This window comes from Pollicipes pollicipes, unplaced genomic scaffold (assembly GCF_011947565.3).
Source record: "Pollicipes pollicipes isolate AB1234 unplaced genomic scaffold, Ppol_2.1 Scaffold_4002;HRSCAF=4701_pilon_pilon_pilon, whole genome shotgun sequence".
In the NCBI taxonomy this organism is placed as follows: domain Eukaryota; kingdom Metazoa; phylum Arthropoda; class Thecostraca; order Pollicipedomorpha; family Pollicipedidae; genus Pollicipes; species Pollicipes pollicipes.
The window spans coordinates 3347208-3369432 of record NW_023596420.1 but is presented as its reverse complement, the minus strand read 5'-3'; the positions used below and the strand labels follow the sequence as shown (position 1 = coordinate 3369432).

Genomic DNA, 22225 nt, shown 5'->3' with positions numbered 1-22225 from the left:
ATAGGACTTGCCGAAAAATGTGGCCACTCGACGTATCTGTGACTTCAGGTCCCGCTTCATATCCTCGAAGAAGAGGAAGCACATGTTGGGATGATGACGCAGGTTCCACGCCTCAATCATATGCTCGCACATTGTGGCTGACATCATTGTGCCGTCTGTGAAATCATCCACGAAGAGCTGAAAAAGAGGCCAGCCACATGTTACACCTCGTTTTTCTCGAATGTGAGCCTATCAGACCCACCATGGAACGTAGTACAGACAGTATTTCGTTGAGCCAATCGGTACTGATATTGTGCGCAAAAGCCCAGGTGGAAATCTTGCTCCTCCTTCAGGCATAGAACCGATCAAAATGACGTCATGTAGGTAGATATACACAGAAAGGCGTAATCGGCCGCCTGGTTCAGCTCACCGGCCGGCCTCTCAAAAGGTCAGTGCGCGGCCCACTGCCATCCGTTCGATGTCATTGCGATGCCACTCAATTACGATGTCTTTGCTCGCGGAGATAGTGAGGGCACACAGTTAAGTAATATTGCGATCGAAGCCATCCTTTGGGGGTAAGACGCCCACATCCGTACGGACCTTGCACTCCGTAAAGCCATGCAGCCTTGCATGACTGCACAGTTATACTATACGGCGCATAGCGGGACCAGCCTGTCGCCTGCTGTATGCAGGTGTCCACCAGACCCAGCCGCCTACCCCGCAGTTTTGAATATTGTTCCCCACTTCCTCTCACCGGACCGTTTGAACTAGTTGACATAATGAAATAGAGCCACGTAATTAGTTAGCTAGGTTCGCAGGTCAGATTGAATGGCTTACGAGTGGGTACCACGCAGTCATTTCCTGAGTCATATTTTGCAATTCCCGTCGATGCTCTGGTCCCCCCCCCCGCTATAAATCAACCCCATCAATAATCTAATCACATTAGTTTATGTTACTACTGGCATGATACTGGCATGAGGACGTGATGTCCACCAGGAAGGCAATTGATGGGTACGATTTGCAAAACTGTACATGTGGGGCACCCTTGTTTTGTGTGCTAAATGCGTTTGCGATGATGCGATGATGCGCTTGTGATGTTCGTTTTTGTAAGTTTGGGTTGCAGTACTTTCGATCGCAAAAAGGCTACCATGCCAGGGTACCTGCCTATTTTATTGTTTCCTCCGCTACCTGTATGAACGCAGCATAGTGCGAGATGTAACATTTCTAGATGATTCATGCTTACCAACAAATACTGGGTACAAGAAAGAGAAGCCTTCAGCTCCTGTTTTTCGGCACTAGGAGTTAAAAGTTGTTATGCTCAGTTAACAACTTAAATATACGGGAGCTGCTGGTTAAACGACGTTATAGCGCTAAGCAATGATTATATTGGCGGTGATCAATATTTCGAGCTGCGTTCATCTTCCAAAGAAAGAGCGAGCGCAGCTCTTGAGGAAGAACACAGTTTGGAGACCACTATTGAGGATGAGTGTGAGTTAAAAACCCATCTTGAGGAAGGATAAGCGCAGCTTGAAGCCGTCTGTTGAGGACGAATACAACTCGAAATATGGTGTAGCGCCAATATAATCATTGTTTAGAAATATATCGTCGTTTAACCAGTACCTCTTGGTGTATTGAAGGTGCTCAGCTCGGCATAATAAATTTGAACTCATAGCATAAAAAATATTTAGCATTCACTTGTGTGTGTGTGTGGGAGGGGGGGGGGGGTGAATTTGAGCCTCCGAAGCTTTCCAGAATTATTTCTGAATGGTACGGGTGTAGCCGCGCCAAACTTTTCATGCCTTCAAGAAATTAAATGAAAGACATTGGGTGAAAAACAATAGATGTGCATTACAATTTTTCTGACCTATGGCAGGTCAAAGCCAGGCCGTGGCTATCAGCCAACGCCATTTCTTGGGAATCGTCCAATGTGATACGACAGTGGAGTGCTAGACGAGTCCATACATCTCTGAGATAGTTTCTCAAGTAATACGCCAGCTAAATTTATATTTCTTTACCACGAATTCCATCGACCTTGGATCACGTATGAAGGTCAGACCGAGATGGAAACTAGCCTGAATTTTTACTCGAGAGCTTGCTCTATCGTGTAGTTTTTGGCATCCATATAAGTTCGTTAATGATGAACACTGCAGCATCTGTCTTCAGTGAACTTTCTTAAGGTCAGAGCAGGTCACTGACCTAAAATGACCGAGGCTCACATTTTGTTTTTAGGAACATATCACCTGACATAATCCCTGATGCCTAGTTGAATAGCGAAATAGGGGCAATTTGGTAGGGTTTGGTCACATTGACCTTCCAATTGTCAAGAAAGGTCTCTCACCTTAGATTAACACCATGAACCTCTTGCTTAGAACAGGTATCTATGTTCACGACGGTTGCATGAGGAGGTGTGGGAACTTTTTGCACACTAATTTGGAGTTTGACCTTGTTAGACCTCACTGAACCCAAAAGCCACGACCCAGGAACCTCAAATTTTGACACAAGGAAATTAACATACAGACCAACTTGCTCTTTGAATTTGGTGTCGCTAGTTACCTCAGTTTTTCAGATGTTAGGGGGCTAAATTGACCCCCTCTCGAGCGTCTAGAAGTTACCCGGCCAGCCGGACACGTGTTATTAACCAGCCGTTGCCAGCCGGGCAACGTGTGGTGCGGTTGTGTGGTTATTGGTCAATGACTTAAACGAGGATATTGCACTCATCATGTACTGCGATGCAGTTTTGCTTGTTTCTCCCTATTGACATACTTTTTTGATAATTGAGGTACTGACACACGAAAAACTGGCAGCGCTTTCAGTCGTGATACCCATGTTTACATCCATATTTACTAACACTCTATCCCCAGCCATACCTGGACCCGTAACTGCTCCGAATATCCCCGGCCATACCTGGACCCGTAACTGCTCCAGACTTTGCGCTGAATCCGTGATTTTGCCCTCTCGAGTCGCGTACCCACTGGTATACACGGCGCATGAAGGCCTCGTATTGTGATGTTATGCCATGCAGTGCCATCGTGATTTGGCACAACTCGAACATCATCCAATGCTTAATTAAAGACTGAAATTCTTTGCTAAGCTTTTAGTGGCTTCACATGACCTCTTTAAGCGAAAGCGTGACCGTGTTCTGCCATGGTAATGTCTAAACATGCAGAAACCAATGGTTTTGCGTTAACATATTTCATAAATTAATTACCTTTACCGTGCAGTCAGTGCCTAACATGCAATTCTCTACAGCAAGCCGCCAAGTGCTTAATATCCTTAGGACACGGATACATCCCCGTTAAGCTCCTGCTCGACGCGATGACTCTTCAGCCTTCCGCTTGAAGGACAGGCTGGAAGTTTTTGAAAAAGCCGCCGCTGCAGGGGCAGACAAAGACGTTTCGGCCGCCGTTCTACGCTTTTGGTAGGAACAAGGCAGATTTGACCGCCACCCCCTGCTTAGTTCAAGAGCGGCTGCACCGAATTTAGGAATTAAAATGGTCATAGATGACACCGTGGTGCGCGACTGTTTGAAACTTCATACAGGCATTCATCACAGTCATATCCAGGAAGTACCGTTTCATGTTTTTATAATTTTCATTTAAGTCCAGAACTTTTGAGCTTACTTTAAACATTATTTTGGTTATCTGACATGCTCATGTGTAAAGGTGCAACACTGAAACAACACAACGACATGACAGATCAATGTTAAACCAATCGGTTCATATTTCCTGTTTTTGAGTGATGGCGAATATGCGACAGGGGTCAGGGCAGATTGAACCCCTCTCGGCCAGTGACAGTTAAATATGCCTCCCCCGTTATTCGTCTTAGTCCTGAATCGGCGTTTTTGCAGTATAGGAAGAGGATGTAAGCAAAAATGCGGCATATGGAACGGATTGGAGCGGGGATCTTTAACTACCAAGCTGGTTACAGTACATGTAAGGTAGACAAAGTTGATTCCATCGCTGCGCACAAAAACGTCTATGCAAATCGTACGTACCTTCGGCCTGCTAACGCCAAGGGACGTTTAGGTATTGGCTCACCGACTATAATGGTTTTTACTCCAGTTAGGGCTACCCATCTCGTTCCTAAAGAAGAGGAAGCAAAGGTGCAATTTAACGTACATCAATAGTCCCGAATAAAGCAAGAGGGAAATACGAGCGAAAGGCGTTAATAGCTGTGAACCTCATACACTGAACATTTTTGTAGTGGAGGCCTAGAAGCACCTCCACGCAAGTACTATTACTAAGTAGGCGAGTGCATGCTTGGCTATCCTCATACATACCTCGCTGCGGGTTATACGAATACATCTAAATTGTTCTTAAATGCAAGGACCAATCAGGATCTACATAACGAACCACATGCCCTGGAACGAGAAATGAGATCACGAACGCACCTTCAGGTCCCCCTTGAAATCACGGAGCTTAAACAGCTTGCAGTGATGGTAGTAAGATGTACAAGCGTCCTTCGGGTTCCTGGCCACGTAGACAACCTTGCAGACGTCTAGTAGGCGCGGGTTGTTCATGCTCATGGGCATGTGCGACTTGATGTAGCGTGGAGACGTGCGGATGTGGTCGCCAGACGTGCCAGTCCAGTCTTGAGGACTACCACCAACGGATGGTGGTAGTTCGGAACAAACGGGTAAAGCGAAACCTTTGTCCCGACGAGCGGCAAAGTCCATGTAATGCCACCTGAAAAGATATTCGTATTAGGGTGTGTCATCGAGGGGGTGGATCTCTTGGAATCAGCTGAGACAAAGTTATTCCTTGGCACACGGATTAATGATAAACGTTCAGGTCTGTCGCACCTCACCAAAGTTGATATTCGTCGGTCGCGAGTAGTTGTTCTTTCATAGGCCAAGACAACTGTATTCGATACTAGCGCCACCTATTTTACGCACTGGGGTCATCATACAATACGCCTCAAAGCTGCCACTTTCCACACTGCCGGTACATGGTGGATTAAGTATGAAGTAGGTATCATGAAGAGCACCAGCAAAGCATTGCCAAACGGCTTTTAAGCTGACTTTTTAATAAGAAACAACTCATTCTTGGTAAAACCCGAGGCTGCGCAGCTATGAGAATGCTGTAGCAGACCAGGTTAGGTTCAAGTTTGTTATTGCTAGCGCGTCATTGTGATATTGATTTGCAATTTATATGCTTTTTGCGGGGGAGATATGGGTTTATTAGTTTAGCTATGCCGGTACTGAAACGTTTCTTTCGAACAATTACTTGCATAAGCATGCCGAAGGCTTAACGGTCGCGCAGAAAACATTTTGTGATAAGCCACCCGTCTCCACTGTCCCACCACCAACTGCCAACAACGGGAAAGCCTGGAGCTACATGAGGTGGCTGAGCGAATCGAAAAGGAATCTCACTAATACCATCTTCAAGACAGCAACGGTAGAAACCAGGGAACTGTGGACCAACGAAGCGATCCCTGTTCATGATCTGAAATGCGTGACAAAGTTGATCGAGAGGGATTGATATCATCCCAACAAAGCTATCAGGAAGAAATCAAAGAATGAAAGAGAGTGTCACAGCAACGCCGCCACCGCGAAGTTCAACAGGCTTCTTGATGTCGCGGAATACAAGTGCAAGCTTCAGTGCAGCTTTCCATGCCCAGTTGCCTGCACAGTGTATCGCGAGGAGGTTGCCATGAGGGACCAGTGCAGGCACCGGAAGCTTCCCCTGGGGTCATATGAACGGCATACGATTGTGACTAGGGAGGTATTCGAGGTACGGAGGATGGCCAGACAACTTCAAGGTTGTCGTGGCTCGGCCGCCAGTGAGGCGGTGTATGCTGCTGAGCCTGAGTCGCCTTCCCCGCCGGCTGCTGAGCCGGCGCCACCTGCTGAGCCGGCGCTGACTGCTAGTGCTGACCCCGAGCCTGCTCCGGGGCCAAGTGGTCTCAGCGCTGGTAAGTCAGCCGAGATTCTTACACGGTTCCGTACATCGTGGAAGGTGGCAACGACACCGATTGCTCGTTCCGGTTGAGACCACTGCCAATGTAGATTATAGCGTTAACGATCTGACTTACACCACTCTGGCGGTTGACAGCTACGGTGGCTCGACGCTGGCCGCTGCTGCTATCATCAACGCTTTTCAACAAGACGGTAGAGACGGACTGGCTACCTGAAATCAAACATCGTAGATCCTAAGAAGATCTACTGCGCAAGAGACAGCGGGAGAAGAGAGACGGCTCGTTAAAATTTTGAAGCAATCCATGAGTCAGGTTTGACCATCCTCTATTCCGACGGCCGTGAAGGCAGGAGCTACATGAGCCACACGGAGCCAGACGAATGCCGGCGAAAAACACGAAGTTGCCATCACTGAGCCAGGCAGCCGCCACGTGACTCATTTTACGTCCGAGTTCGGCCGCGCTCTGCACTTGTTCAGCTGCACAGCGGCAACGAGCTGAACCTACCCCCATCTGCTGCTGAGCCTGGATGGCACGACCACAGGATCGATATTTTTTCTAGACCCATCGGCAAGGCCTGTGCTGGAGAGGTCTGAGAGAGGGACGTTGTGGCATTCAAGCCTAGGTCGGGGCCCGTGCCAAACCTGCCGGTCGACCTGATTCAGCAGCTGAGCACCAACCAGCAGCTGCTGTACCTGTTGGCCTCCGGCGTTCAAAACGGCTCTTTCTGAAATGCGGCGGCCCAGCGGCGAATCGGACCATCGAACCAGGTCAGGTGAATATGAAAACGCATTATCCTTAAAGTTATAGCAATCGGTGTTTAAAGTTCACTAAGTATCATTTGATATTTCGTATGCTCACTGTTGAGTATTTACTTATTATCATACCTTGTGAGGTGTCATATCGCATCATTTGCTGGTTGGTTCATGCTTACTAACATGTTTTTTATATGTATCCTGTCACATTTAAGGGCTCTGGAATAATTACATACACTAAAGGGGCACAATAATTTTGCAAGATCTAATGCTCAGTTCGTATCAAATTGTTCTAATAAATTCGCTTTCGTTTTCAGATGGTTGACACTGGCCGCTCGTCTGCTCCTAGTTAACATTTCTACCGAGACCTCCAGCAGCGCTCTCAAGGACCTCGCCCAGGGCGTGGTCGGCCTTTATGTGCCGGTATGGTCCGCCATCCGGCAAAACAGCGGCTGCGACTTTGGCTTACGCAGCTTGTTCCGGAGCATCGCGGTGCCCCGCGACCTGCTGCGGCACACATAGTCCTCCAGCATAGCAGGTACTGGGTCCGTTCGGAACAGCTGCTGCTGGATATGGTGCGGGATGAGAACCGCATGGTCCGCGAACAGGCGGTTCCGATCGTCGCGCCGCTCGTGAGCAACAAACCGAGGGCCTTCTTGAGGCCAGGGTCTTCGCCATGTCAGCGGTAAGCCTCGAGGCCGTGAGGTACACCGAACTGATTCCCTGGCACGGACCAGCCACACAGCCTCTACTGCGAGACCTCAGCGGCTGCGAGCTGCGGGACAAAGTGCAGGCACCGCTGACCATCTTGCCTATCTGGTTCACACTAGGAGTGCGACGCAGCACCGCACTGCCGAGGACGTCTGCGGCTGGAGATGGAGCTTCGGCAATATGTGGAGCCCAGCTGCGACGGTATTTCTGCTACCGTGTGATCTCTGCCAACACGCGTTTTGGGTTTCCTGTCTGTGAGCAGCTGCTGCTTGGGCCGATGCATCGAATACACAGGTTCGGCAAAGAGCAAGATGTGCATGGGGTCACCCTACGGCCCCTCCCCCCCCCCCCTCTACGTTCGTGGTACAGGTTGCAGAACTTGCTGTATGTATTAAGTTGTACATCAGACAATGTATTTTGAGTCATATGCTATGCATAGTTTTGTTTGCATCACGTGAGTTGTTTTGGAGAAGTGAAAGTCTAAAGCAATACTAGTCAACATACTCGTACGAGTTCATACTCAACAGTACATACAGTTTCCGCCAAATGGCAACCAATCAAGCAATGCCTGATCTGCATATTAGACCTTAGACCGAGACATTCTCGTACGACGGCTTAAGGAGCGTTCGGTAGCGTCATTTCTATACGCAAAGGTATTTTGTGTCGCTTGCCACCCACGGCTTAATGTTACCTGCGGCGGCGGACGCCGCCCAGGATGCGGGTGACTGCAACGCCGGGCACTGGTTTACGGCGATATTTCGATCGACCCGCGCCTCACGAATTTAAATTTTTGGGAAGAACTTTTGCTATGCCGTGTACTTCTGGGCTCTTGCGCCAAATAATTCCTTTGTGTCACTTGGTTTTGTTGCTGACGACACACCCTAATGCGTATTGAAGTACCCGGCATGTGACTGATAAACAGACCCAGGCTGCTAGATTATTACCATATATATATATATATATATATATATATATATATATATATATGATGATGATATATATATATGATGATGATGATATATATATATATATATATATATATATATATATATATATATATATATATATATATATATATATATATGCATGTATATATAGAAATGCGTTAAGGACCATACGCAACCAAGACGGGCCATCGTGCCTGATGGCTTCGGCTGGAGATACAGATCTAACAGCTTTAACATTTTTCATGCAACCTAACCCATTAGGTGATACCAGAATCTTAACACGTGCTTCCTTGCCGTACACGGTGAGCAAAACCGACCACGTCCAATGTAGGCCGTTGATATTTTCTGTCTTAGAAGAATAAGAGACAATCTTTGAACATTCTCTGCATTTGTTTTCTCCTGGCTTGCCGGAATCGAATCACCGAATCAATCTTTAACCAACTGTTAGAATGACAGCCAGAAGACGCTTTGCAATGGAACGGAGTGAGCCTTCAGCTGTTAACCGGAACCGGTAATGTGCCCTTGGTGTTCTACTCGAGGAGTCCCTTGCCCGGAAGGAAATAATGGACCTCATTATCGTTGAGTAGAGTGGAGGTCCCATAATTGCTGAATAGAGCAGGTCGAATTAAAGTTTTGGAAAACAAACAAGGCCATCCCATGTTTGCATAAGAACGCTCATTTTTCAGAATGGATCAGTGAAAAAGGCATAAGCAAGTTTGAACATGCCCGCCCACAACCTTCAGAGCAAGGACAGCGATGGTCAGGGTTGCAGCTTCCGTAAAACCGAACGGCTTCGGCCACTGCAAGTACCATCAGACGGCGGTCGCCGTGTTAGTCTGTCTTCTTGACAAATTACTAGTCACAAAAACACGAAAAATAGAGAATCTTCTTTTAACTCTTCCAGTTCCACCACCAGATTTCCGGCACCACCTCGCGATGCTTTAAGGGTCAATCCGGTCTTACCATCAGTCTAAAAACCGCACACGTGAAACATGCGCCCAGACTGCCTTGTAGATGTAAGATTTGATGTCCTGAAGCGTTCAAAGGTATCTCTTTCAGAATCGTCATCATTTTCGTCCACCCGTTGGCCACGGCTCAGTATTAACTGTTAAGCCGACGCTACGCGGCCCACGGAGACTGCAACGCTTGTAGCCGAGGTTTCAAACTAAGATTTGCGAGTACGCATGCTCAAAATGGTGTCACATTATTTTCATTACTAACCGATTCAAGCTTTTAAAGGTAATTGTTTCAGAACCGTTATCATTTTCGTCAACCGGTGGACTGTGACGAAAAGTTAACCACTGAGCTAGCGCTCCACGTAATATGGATACTGCAAGGTCTGGTGCCGAGGTTTTTGTTGCTAAGATTTGCGAGCGCGCATGTTAAAAACCGCGTTATATAAATTGTACCACTAATCGATTCTGACTGAATGTTGAACATTTCCAGACAAACATGGCTTGGCGATGTTAACACATATTGTTGACCGCTCAATCTACAATAAAAATGCTCATCCTCAAACTCGATCACACATATCGATCTACAGTTTACCTTCACGATGTCCTCAATGTCTGTAGAACACAGATAAAACAGTACGAAAAATTTACTGAATTCTATCGGTTTAGATAGAGTCTACTAAGCCATTGCGAATTAAGGACACCGGTGAGTTATTCCATACGGTCGTTAAACGCCTGATTTCTGCAGTTCATTGACCTTAACACGCGCTCGGGTGGGGGATCAAATTGACTCGCCCCCCGAAGGTTTTCCAGAATGGTTTCCAAACGGCCGGTCTTCTTGAAAGCCAAGCCATGTTTTGCATAGCAATAGAAAATTGAATAGCGGATTGTTTGGGATCACAAATTTAGAGGTGCTTTGTAAGGTCGCTGACCTATGGCAGGTCAAAGTCAGGCCATGGTTTCAGCGAAGTCAACTTCTAGGGAATCGTTCAATCTGATGCAGCAATGAAGTGTTAGACGAAGCCATACATCTCTGAGATGCTTCCTTAGGCAACACAAATACTGAATGAGCAAATTACGTTGACCTAAGGTTAGTTATAAAGGTCAGACCAAGGTCAAAACCAACCTGTATTATTACTCTAGGGCTTGCTGTATGGGGTAGTTCCTCGTGTTCATTTCGAATTTGTTGATAGCAAGAACCGCATTTTACATCGTCCATGGACTTCTTCGAGATCAGAATAGACCACTGCCCTAAAATGACCTAGGTCAACATTTTGTTTTTAGAAACATACTGCCTAGCGTAGTCCTTCTCGCTTATTCAAATGTAAAATTCAGAGCAGTCTTGTAAGATTTTGGGCACCATGACCTTCGAAAGGTCAAACAAGGTCACTGACCTTCACTGAAAATGCGATCTTTTGCTAAGAAAGAGTTATCTAGGTTTTGAGGGGCACTTAAGAGACCAGCCTGGAAGTTCACCTTTTTGACCTTATTTGACCCGAAAGTCATGATCTAGGAACCTCACACTTTGACCTAAGTAAGTTCACGTACAGGCCAACACACCCTGTTAATTTGGTGTCTCTAGGTCTTTTAGTTCGCGAGATCTCAGGAGGGTCAAATTGATTTCCCACCCGAGCGAAGGGTATCTAGCCGGCCACCCGGGTGCGTGATAAAAATGTAAATAGAATTGACTTCACAGTAGCTTCTGGTTTCTGTTCTGGTTACGACGAAAAAATAGCAATAAACCAAGAAAATCGCTATCCCTTATTAACAAGTTAACTATATCCGGGGATATTTTTTGTGGGGTGGGGATCACCATTTTGTCAACCCTGTGTTCCTCTTAGCAAGGCTTTGACTACCCCCTGACTGCCTACTACACATAAAAGCAGATCAAGTCATCTACGTTGAATGACGCAATTAAATGTCCGTTGGGCCAATTCATACCTAAACTAGGCAGCTTACCGGCGGTATTTTTCTGTGGCAGTGCGTTGTAAGGGAAGATATTTCGTAAAACGTACTTTTGCAGGTGTCCAGCACATGTTTTACATCCCAATTAGTGGCAACGCCGATCCAGAAATGTGCAACAAAGCAGCCATACCATCAGTTCGCGGTCAGTCATTCGGAGACAGCCGGGCCAGGATAGTGGCCACCGACGTCGGACGGGAGCCGGGCTCAGACAAAGAGTATGTGACAGAAGGGCCTTCATTCTGTGGCTTGGTTTTCGAAGAGCTTTCATTTCTATGGTTTTTGTCACATGGTTTTTGGCGGTTTCAAGCTTCAGAATTTGTTTCCGCATAATATGCCGCGGCAAGAAATATCTCTTGAAAAGGAGCCATCGAAATGAAGGCGCATGGAAAATCTGTTGTACTGTGAGCTATCGATTCACTTTCAAAATTTTCACCAGCATACGCTCAGGCCATATTTTGGCACCTACCCTGTGAAGACAGATGCCTCCTGAATGTCCTAAAATGCCTACCCGCTCGTGGAATTTCGGCCCCCCAGGAAAGGCAACGTTGAAATGGACGAATAATCTTGGGAAGCTGGATAGCCTTCTTTTCCGAATGACATAGATGCTTTGCATAGGCGAGAGTGCGCATCAGTAAGAAACAGCTCTAGATGCATATCTAGAATAGCAGTCATTACTTTGGAATAAACAGCGATAATCACCATCCCCCTCCTTCCCCCCCCCCGGCCATCCGGCTTGTTTCCCTGAAAAAGTTCCTGAAGTACGCCCTGAGCTTACCCCCCCCACATTTTGAGGCGTTCCTACGCCTATGCAAACAAGAGCCATTAAGATATTTTACTCAACGAACATTTCCAGCACCGCCACTGCCATTCCTTGGCGAAACTGAAGGACTACAAGTGAGTGCTAGGGTGGCGATTTCGCACAGAGAGTTTGGTAGCACCGCAACGTCAAACAAACGCTCCGTGACGCAAGGAAATAATGGCGTATTGAGGAACATATACTGAAAAGATGAATTGTGTTGTCTAGAGCAGCCTTTTCGGCTCAAAAGTACACCAATAGTTACGGACGGGCTTATGGCATCACATCTGATGCTTGCTTCAATACCTTCAAATGTGGAGCATCCCCTTCAATGTGCGCTTGTTTTGTATGTCAGTAAGAGCGAGCGGTCTCCATCAAGATCAATATCAACCTACATCAGTGATCGTGTCCCAGAAAACCTTGATCCCGCGTTCACCTTGATTACGCAGGTCCAGTGGAACGTGGAAAGTACCTCCTAGTAGTTGTGGCTATCATGCATGCCATGCTGCCATGTTGCCACCGCCCTGTCTCCCGTCGGCAGCAGCATGTGGTGCGGCCCGAGGCTGCGCCACCGCCCTGTGTCCCGTCGGCAGCAGCATGTGGTGCGGCCCGAGGCTGCGTCACCGCCCTGTCTCTCGCCGGCAGCAGCATGTGGTGCGGCAGAGGCGGCCCGAGGCTGCGCCACCGCCCTGTGTCCCGTCGGCAGCAGCATGTGGTGCGGCCCGAGGCGGCCCGAGGCTGCGTCGCCGCCCTGTGTCCCGTCGGCAGCAGCGTGTGGTGCGGCCCGAGGCTGCGTCACCGCCCTGTCTCTCGTCGTTAGCAGCGTGCGGTGCGGCCCAAGGCGCGCCCAACTGGCAGAATAACCGACAGCCGCGTAGTATGCTGCTCTAACAGGCGGGACGGAGCGAGCGGGCACAGCACCCGTGGTCCACTGCGTACTGTGCTGCCATCTGTGCAGTTAGAGCTGGCTCCTGTTCCTGTGAGACGGCTCTGACGACATAGCCACCAGTGAGCAAATAACGTCCAGCTCTTGCGTTTGTTTTTTGGAGGACAGTGCATTCTAGCAAGCTGGCCTTCACATTACCTTCTTTTATGATTTCCACATCGTTCATCCGGCCAACGTTAAGGTGCAAAGCATCAAAACGGGTGAGGAAGGAACGTGGCCATGTAAAGGTGATAACTACAAGTGCCTCCTTAGGACGCACCAAGTGCCTACAAGTGCCTGGATTAGTGTGTCTCTGAGCATTATTATGTGACCTAAGAAACATCCTAGTAGTCTCATATGCTTGACAATGAAAAACGTGAGCCCGCACGAAACAAATAAAACAAAAAAGAGTACCGAAACTACTATACAGGTTGTTGACACACTTAACGCAATTATGGATGTCAGGCTGCTACACGCTTACACTTTTCTTAATCAAAGTTTTCGATGGACCCAAATCATTAAAAAAAAACACGATTCAGGAACAACTGATAATGAACACTGAGTAGGTGGACGGCTATACCAACTGTTAGGCTGTGTTCCGACGCGCAGATCTGCTTAGGCTTCTGGTGCTCTAATTCCCTGGCAGCACTGGACTAGGTGTTAGCAGTCTGCGGACAAGGCAGCAATACAGAGACGAAAATCGGTGCCCCTTAAAAATCATGTTTGATATGCACGAACAATTAAGTGAATACTGCTCACATCGAGCCTAACACTACCAGTGACCCAGTTTCTCCAGCGACTTTAATTCGCCTGAAGGCGCAGGATGGTTGTAAAAGAAGCCTTATTCGCTTCCGACCGCGCACCCATTGTCATCGGTCGAGCGCTGTTGAGATTGACTAATGACCTATAGACGACATACTTGCCTACATCGTGCAGTGAGCTTTTTGTGCTGAGGTGCCTTGGTTGCATAGATACATCAACACTCCAGAGATCTGGGTAGTCTATCGTTAACGCCTGGGTGTCGTTGTGGACCGCACGCAGCGAACATCCACACTCCAGAGATCTGGGTAGTCTATCGTTAACGCCTGGGTGCCGTTCTGGGACGGCAGGCAGCGAACATCCACACTCCAGAGATTTATGTAGTCTATCGTTAACGCCTGGGTGCCGTTCTGAAAGACAGGCAGCGAGCGTCCACACTCCAGAGATCTGGGTAGTCTATCGTTAACGCCTGGGTGTCGTTCTGGAAGGCAGGCAGCGAGCATCCACACTCCAGAGATCTGGGTAGTCTATCGTTAACGCCTGGGTGTCGTTCTGGAAGGCAGGCAGCGAGCATCCACACTCCAGAGATCTGGGTAGTTATCGTTAACGCCTGGGTGCCGTTGTGAACGGCAGGCAGCGACCGCTTTCCCCACACGGTTGCCGTCTGATCGATGGGTGCTGCCAGCCCAGTAGCCCTCTTCATGATGAAGCACAAAGCAGTCGCTAGCAACTTCGTTCGTCGCACAATGCCAGTGATGAGTCGCTGTGAAGCCGACTCGCTGAGACCTGAACCCCGCCGCGACTCGTGTTTGGCCTTGTGGCTTTTCAAAGACCTAACCGCTTCCGCATTAAACGAACAGGAACGCTATGTTTCGTTCGTATCGCAATGTTGCTGAACCCTTTCCGAATAAGTCGGCAAAAATTGCTTTATTAATTGTGCGACCTGCCTTTGAGGAAAACACTAAGAGCTACAGGGAGCTGTTAGATCCTAGAGAACAGAGTTGCAAGGTCGCGAACATGAGGCTTCTAGAAGGCTCGGTCTGTCCGAGTCACTAAAATTGAAAAGCATGCGGCTTTTCAAAACTCAGTGGTCCTATGCCCCCCCCCCCCCTCCGTACGCGCACTGGTATTCAAGTGCGTGAATGATGTACGTTTTTGTGCGGTGCTTCGGCCACCAGGGTTATGCAAGACCGAACAATCAAGTGAAATAAATACCTGTCAGGAAAAAGTGGCGTCTTTGCTCCCTCGTAGTCCAGGTTGTTGACGATGAGCCACACCATCTCCATGGTCCAGGTGCCACCACACTTTGGTGGCGCCACCACCCAGACGTCACTCGGGTCCAGCGGATAGTTGTAAATGTTCTCCAGTTCGGTTTCAGTGACCGTGGCCGGCAGCTTGAAGCCCCAGTGATTGCAAGACGCTAATCCACTTGGGTGTCCTGCAAAATCTTGAGCTATTTTCTTCTGAATCTCATTTTTCAGCGGCAATATCTTAAACGGAAATGATTTCCAATCGGGGGCCATCTGAAAGAAAAAAAAACGCTGTAGAGGTTATCGATTAGCCATTTAACAACAAGTTTACGAAGCCAAGTCAGTCAAATTCAAAACCAAGTCAAAGTTGGTCAGTTGTTCGAAATGGTCGTTGTTGCAACTGCAATAAACGTGACCTCTTAAATACTCCCTACCGTTTCTACTAGGCTGTATAGGCATGCAGGTTAATTGAAAGTCAGGAAAGCTAGTAGGAGTTTGGTCGCGCTTCGTGCAATGTAAAATACAGCCAAACCGAGCCAAGCAGCTAGTACGATTCCTAGTTACCAGGACGCGCGCAGAGAAAGCGGAGTCACAGGGACTCCCAGCCTCGCTCTCGGCCTGACAGGGACTCCCAGCCTCGCTAGTTACCGGACGCGCTCGGCCTGAGGACTCCAAGCGCCTCGCAGCGTTCGGCTGACAGGGACTCCAGCCCGCTCTCGGCTCGGGCTGCAGGGACTCCCAGCCTCGCTACGGCAGGTACAGGACTCCCAGCTTCGCTTCTCGGCCTGACAGGGACACCGCCTCGCTCTGGCCTGACAGGGACTCCAAGCCTCGCTTCGGCGGACGTACCAGGACGCGCTCGGCTGACAGGGACTCCCAGCCTCGCTCTCGGCGGACGTACCAGGACGCGCTCGGCCTGGCAGGGACTTCCCAGCCTCGCTTCTCGGCAAGACGTACCAGGGCGCGCTCGGCTGCCTGACATAGGGACTACTCCCAAGCCCTCGCTCTCGGCAGACGTACCCAGGGCGCGCTCGGCCTGACAGGGACTCACCAGCCTCGCTCTCGGCCTGACAGGGACTCCCAGCCTCGCTTCTCGGCAGAGTCGTTACCAGGACGCGCTCGTGGCTGACAGGGACTCCCAGCCTCGCTCTCGGCAGCCCCGTACCAGGGCACGCTCAGAGGAAGCGCCCGTGCGTCATCGGAAGCCGTCACCATATAGGCGGACAGAGGACCGACTAAATAATCTGTAGTCTGCTCCTCCCGTCCGGCATACTCCAGCCATGGATGCCCTTCACGCCCCTCCCCCCACCCCTGCCCAGCTGCCCTCGTTCTGGTCCAGGGCCCGGTTGAGGATGACAGTAAGTTAACCTGCTTTAGTAAGGGGCTGCGGGCCGCGGGACTGGACACGCTCTGAAGTTGGGGACGGGCTCACCCACTGGGAACGGGGATGGGTTCACCCGCCGAGGCCCAGGGACGAATACGCACACCGAGGCCAGCAGATAGGCACGCACCGTGCTAGGTGCCTTAAAGATGGAATGTTTGGATTTCGACTTGACCTTTAACGTGTACAGGTGGGGGTGACGGTAATTTAACCCTGAAAGTTTTTACGGAATAATTTGCAAGCGACACGGTGCAGCCGCGCCGAACTTTGCTCAGTAATCAGCAATTGTTTAGCGGATATGTTGGCATACCAAATACCTTGTAAGGTCTCTGATCAATGGTAGGTCGAATGCATTCCGTGGCTGCTAGCGAAGGTCATTCCTTGGACATTTTTTCATCTGATGCGGCAACCGAGTGGTAGACGAAGCTGTACACCTCAGAAATGGGCTTTTAGACAGTCAGACTACTGAATTAAACATTTCAACGAATTAGATTAGACCGAGATCAAAACCGATCTGCCTTTTTATTAGAAGGCTTTTTACGGTGCAGTCCTGGTAGTCATTTTGAAATTTCTTGATAACAGCGACGGAAACATAAATCCTCATTGGACTTCGTAAGGGTCGGAGGAGTTCACTGACCTAAAATGATCAAACTAACCCTCTGTTTTTAGAAACACCCTGCCCATCGTAATCCTTGTGGCTCATTCACATTAAAAGGTTAAAACACCCTGCAAGGTTTTTGGACCTCTTACCTTCTAAAGGTCAAACATGAATTGAAATGAAATGAACACCAGTGGCCTTTTGCTAAGAACAAGTATCTAGGTCCAAGGCGGTTGGATAAGGAAATCTGGGACGCTTTGGACTCCCATGTAGAGTTGGACCTTGTTTGACTTCATCTGATCCGAAGGTGATAACCTAGGAACCTCAAGTTATGACACAAGTAGTCCACACAAATGTTGACCCAGTCGGTGGTTTTGATGCCGTAATCTCGCTTGGTTTCTCAGATACCGGGGACAAACGCCCCCCCCCCCCGCTCGAGCGCGTGCTATTGAACCGGCAACCCGGTTACGTGTTAATGCAGTACGCTTCAGACGAGATCGTTGCAGTTGGTTCTGAAACTGGAGAAAGGAAGTGATGCATTCGGTGGAACCATGCCGGATTGAAAGCAGGTTGCAAGGAACCGCAATCAAGGGATCTAATAATTCCTGTGTGCTCCAATCGCATCGATACAAATTCCTGCTAGCATTCCGCATTCGGTACGGACTTGGCGTAGTGTTCGGAGCGGCATTCGGTACGGACTTGGCGTAGTGTTCGGAGCAGCGTTCGGTACGGACTTGACGTAGTGTTCGGAGCGGCATTCGGTACGGACTTGGCGTAGTGTTCGGAGCGGCATTCGGTACGGACTTGGCGTAGTGTTCGGAGCGGCATTCGGTACGGACTTGACGTAGTGTGCGGAGCGGCATTCGGTACGGACTTGGCGTAGTGTTCGGAGCGGTATTCGGTACGGACTTGGGTAGTGTGGAGCGGCGTGCGGTACGACTTGGGGTAGTGTCGAGCGATTCGGTACGGACTGGCGTGGTACGGCTGTAGTGTCGGAGGCGGTACGGATTGGCGGTGTCGGAGCGGTATTCGGTACGGACTTGGGGTAGTGTTCGGAGCGGCATTGCCTACCCTGACGCAGGAGCTGCTTGATTGCCTTATTTCTGGTCACCGACTGGAGCACGCCATTTCCAATTAGTAAGACACGAACAAAGGACGTCATAGATATGCAATCTTGAATGCTAAGAGTCGGTAAGCCGTCATGAAGTCGCTTTGAACTATAAATTATGAACACATTGGGGGAACTAAAAATCAAAGCTGCACGCGCTTGGCCGTGTTGACACAGGTATAACTGAGTTATGCCTGTGCGCCTGGTATCGATATATCTTGACATCAGTCTGTTTCTCAGAGCTTGATTGTGTGTGCAGATTTCTTGCAACTATGCGAGATTGAATGAGAGGGTGCGCATTAATGTTGCCAAATATCGAAATGGGGCGTCCAATGCCCAAAACGACGGTTACCAGCTACCCCATAAGGATAGAAAGCCTCCAGTGACCAACTTTCGAAATGGTTGCAAAGTTTTCCAGAGTATTAGAATCACAAAGATCACCGAAAAGAGACCCAGAAAAATCCAGCGAAAGTCCACAACCACTTGGGGAAGCCGCCAAGGATCGAACTTCAGCTGGTAATAATTGCCCGATAATGCAACGCTGGTTTGCCAAAAAAAATAAAATAAACGCGGGAGAGACCAGGAAACATCCCCACTGATATCACAAGGCCAAAACAGCTGGAAAAAACTGATTGATAAATGTCAAAACTGCAAAAAAAATGCTGCACACGAAAATATAAACAAAGGCATACCTCGTAGTGACGCCAAACCTGCTTCAGCATTTATTGTCACCGCGTGGGTGAGAAGATGGGATGAAAATCATTTCCACAGAATGCTCAAAGACGTGGAAGGCATGTGTACTTTGTCTCGTTGTTAATTTATTTTTTATAACTTTAAAGCTAATGCCATCAATAAGTACGTGTTAGTATGATCACATTCAGTTGGATGGGCCCCAGGCCAGACCAGCATCCGGCTGAAACCTCCCTCGTTGACAATACAACAAAGGCACCATGCAAGGGCGTCACCTCACACACTTTCGGGGGAGCAGGGGGGGGGGGAGGAGGGGGAGGCTGAGCCCCCAATGTGACTTGAGCCCCTAGTGCTACTCTCAGTCCCCTCAATGCGTTGGTGCTTGAGATGGGCGCCTGCCGGCCCACGATGCGCAACATCTGAGTCGCTAAAGGTTGCCTGATGAATTATCCACGGTAATTCGCCAACTTGGGTTTGAAGGTGGCCTTGAAGGCTCGTTGACTTGTCCACAAGAACATGAGCATGGTTGTTAAGGTAAGGGCACAGCATGAAGTCGGGCGACAGGTCGGGCGAGTGAGAAGCCACGGCACGGCCGCATTAGGCTGATGCGCATTCCAGCGAAATGGTTCTCGGACCAATCCAGTGAGGCCCGTGCCGTGTGCGTTGTCGCCCCGTCCTCCTGAAGTCATTCTTCGTCCCAGTGGACCAATCCAGTGAAGTCCGTGCCGTGTGCGTTGTCGCCCCGTACTCCCGCAGCCCCTCTTCGCCCCAGTCGGACCACACAACCACCATTGCTTTCACCACGCTTGACCATTGTACTATCATTTAAGTTTCCTCCTGGAGCCACTCTTCATCCCAGTCGGACCAAACAACCACCATTTTTATTTATCATGCTTGGCCATTGCACGATCAGTAAATTTCACAGCAGTCTTCATCGCGCGAGAAATACGCTGGTCACTGCTAAGGAAAACTGAGGGAAGCGTCAGTTAAGTTCTCTCTGAGCCACCATGCATAAACGGTATCTCCACGCAAACACGGTCCGTTTATTTCACCTTTCCACAACTACTTTGCTAACCTGATGAATTGTTAACCCGAGAACTTGCGATACAATGGGGAGGCCTTATTCAGTGCTCCGTGTATCCGCTCTCGTTGATGGGGTACATAAGCACGTCTACATTGAGACGACTGAGCCTCAAAATGCATACACACTGCATTCCTCATTTGTGATGTAAGGACCGCTTTCTTGGAAGCCATGTGGTGTGCAGAATTATAATGCAGTATGACTGGATGGCCGTGAGCGCTTTAAGACTTAGCCTGGACGCCGGTATTTGAGTCACCTTTAGGAAGTAGAACAAAAAAGCTTCGATATTATCCTGTTATTTGAAGTTGTCATCGGCACCAACTACTAGACAGCATGCTACCCAAAGCAAAAGGCTGCTCGAGATAATTTGAGGTCAGTAACGTACTCTGGCTTTTATGATGTCGATGTAAGAAGACATTTGACGTCGTTGAGAGCCTGGAGCTCGAAATGAGCGTCACAAATATATCTTAAGGCATGCTTTCCGGCATTAAAGTTATTTGGTTTGGACCTGGATATAACTTTTATACATCGCCTAAGGTCAGCAGACTAAGTCGGAATTCGAATTTCAATTATTCAATTGTTTACGACAGTATCTCAAAGTTGTACGACTTCGTCTTGCACACCATTCTTGCATCACATTGAACTTTTCCCTAAGAATCCTCCTCGCTGACAACCATCGCCCGACTTTGACCTGCTCTAGGTCAGCGACCTTACAAGGTAGATGCCATCTTTTATCTTTAAAAGATCGTCTACTGCACTCCCACAGCTATACCAAGTTTGGCAAGGTTACTTCTCAACGTTCACAAATTATTCCGGAACAAGTGGGGGGGGGGGGGGGGGGCGGGTAAAATCACCCGAACCCGAACGCATGTGAAAGACGCTGGGAGATTCTCGGACGCATCATGACACATGCCAGCCTCTCCATGATCTACGGACAGTCCCCTTACCTTTCGATGGAAGTTGTCACGAGCTTCTCGTTGGTGTTATCTTCACTCGCGGCGTCGTGCTGTCAGCACCACTCCTGGTCCCAGCTTCCAGTGAGCGTCGTCTCTTGCACGCCCGCAGATTGTTAGCCTCGTGGTCAGATCTGTCTGCACTTTGAGCCGCTCGTTCCCACCTAGTTCTCCTGATTACAGCGTCAACCTATGCCATCATGTATCACACAAGCGAACAGAGACCGTTCATAAATTACGTTACGCATGGGGGAGAGAAGGGGCTTCTGATGAACCGAATCCGAAGCGTATCAAGGAAAGGGCGCGGTTGACAGTGTATCGTTAGGCTCAGGAACGTTTTGAGTCACCCTGAAATCCATTGTTAAAAAGTAAAGGGAGGGGATAAAATGTGCGTTTAAGCGGCCTAGGATGTGAACCCTTGTTTAAAGACAGCCTCAAACAACGCCGGGATTAACACAGACTATGTTTATCAGTGGCCTTGAGCCTTGGCCGGGTCCGGCGACGGCGTGATATGAGGCAGGCCTGATTGTCTCATGACATATGACGTCATACAGGACCGGGCCCGTCGGCGGCCTGATGCAGACAATTGAGCCCCCAGCTGGCACTGGGCACAGGCGCCGGTGGGGAGGAGAGCGCAGTGGAACGATGTGATTTCGAGCTACCAGTTGACAGACCCGTTGACAACAATTTTTGATGTCGTTGTACCAACGTGTGCTTGACTCGTACCAAGTCAACCGTCGGATTGTCCAATGACGATATCCGAAGGGTGACGGTAACGGCCAGAAGGGCGCTGTTGTGGAGAGCCTCTTGATAAGATATTTGAGATAGACCTATCATCAAAGAAAATGCAAAGCAATCCAAGATTTATTAAATCGTTGCAGTAAAAAGGATCGCAAGGGTGCACTGATCAGCACCTAATTACACCATGACATCCAGTCATGATGTCAAGTCAGCATAAGATACGCTGTCGAAGGTCTCCAGCATTCGACTGGAGCTTCAGATGACGGTCTGTCTTACAGGGCTGTGTACCATGTTTCGTGAACCAGACATATTTGAAATACGGGAAAACGGTATCATTTGGGCCGCTGGTCTTTGAGGGTCTGGAGGGACAATGTGACAACGCTTGGGGCAAAATATTGCCGCAGCTGGTTTTGCAGGGAAAACCTGTTAGACTGCACGGTCGCAGCGACATTTGATAGAGTTTAGAACATGTTGAATTAACTCATTCGCACGCTCGACACTGGGGTGCGTAAAAAATGTAACCGGAATAGTTCCGTTTTTAAGAAATGTCGTGGGGAATAGCGCTGAATATGCGATTACTACCATCGTTCGAATATTCCCTGGTCGCCATGGAAATTCTAGCACTTATAACCTTATAAACCCTATGGACCATCATTATATCATACTAATCCTTATAAACCTTCTGTGAAAAGAAAAACTGCGAACACAAAAACTAAGGTA

The 22225-nt window shown here is 48.8% G+C and overlaps 1 protein-coding gene across 1 annotated transcript in view; it reads right to left on the bottom strand.

Moving 5' to 3' along the window:
- The window catches only part of LOC119093401 (sulfotransferase 1C4), a 21418-nt gene extending 510 nt beyond the window's left edge, over nt 1-20908 (bottom strand). Inside the window, exons 1-4 of the mRNA XM_037216357.1 lie at nt 20759-20908; nt 14919-15226; nt 4370-4664; nt 1-177 (exon numbers count right to left, since the gene is read on the bottom strand). The exon at nt 1-177 is cut by the window's left edge and continues 510 nt beyond it. Of these exons, the coding sequence (XP_037072252.1) occupies nt 1-177; nt 4370-4664; nt 14919-15226 (780 nt within the window). The 5' untranslated portion in view covers nt 20759-20908. The remainder of the gene's footprint in view (nt 178-4369; nt 4665-14918; nt 15227-20758) is intronic.
- Between the last annotated feature and the right edge of the window lie 1317 nt (nt 20909-22225).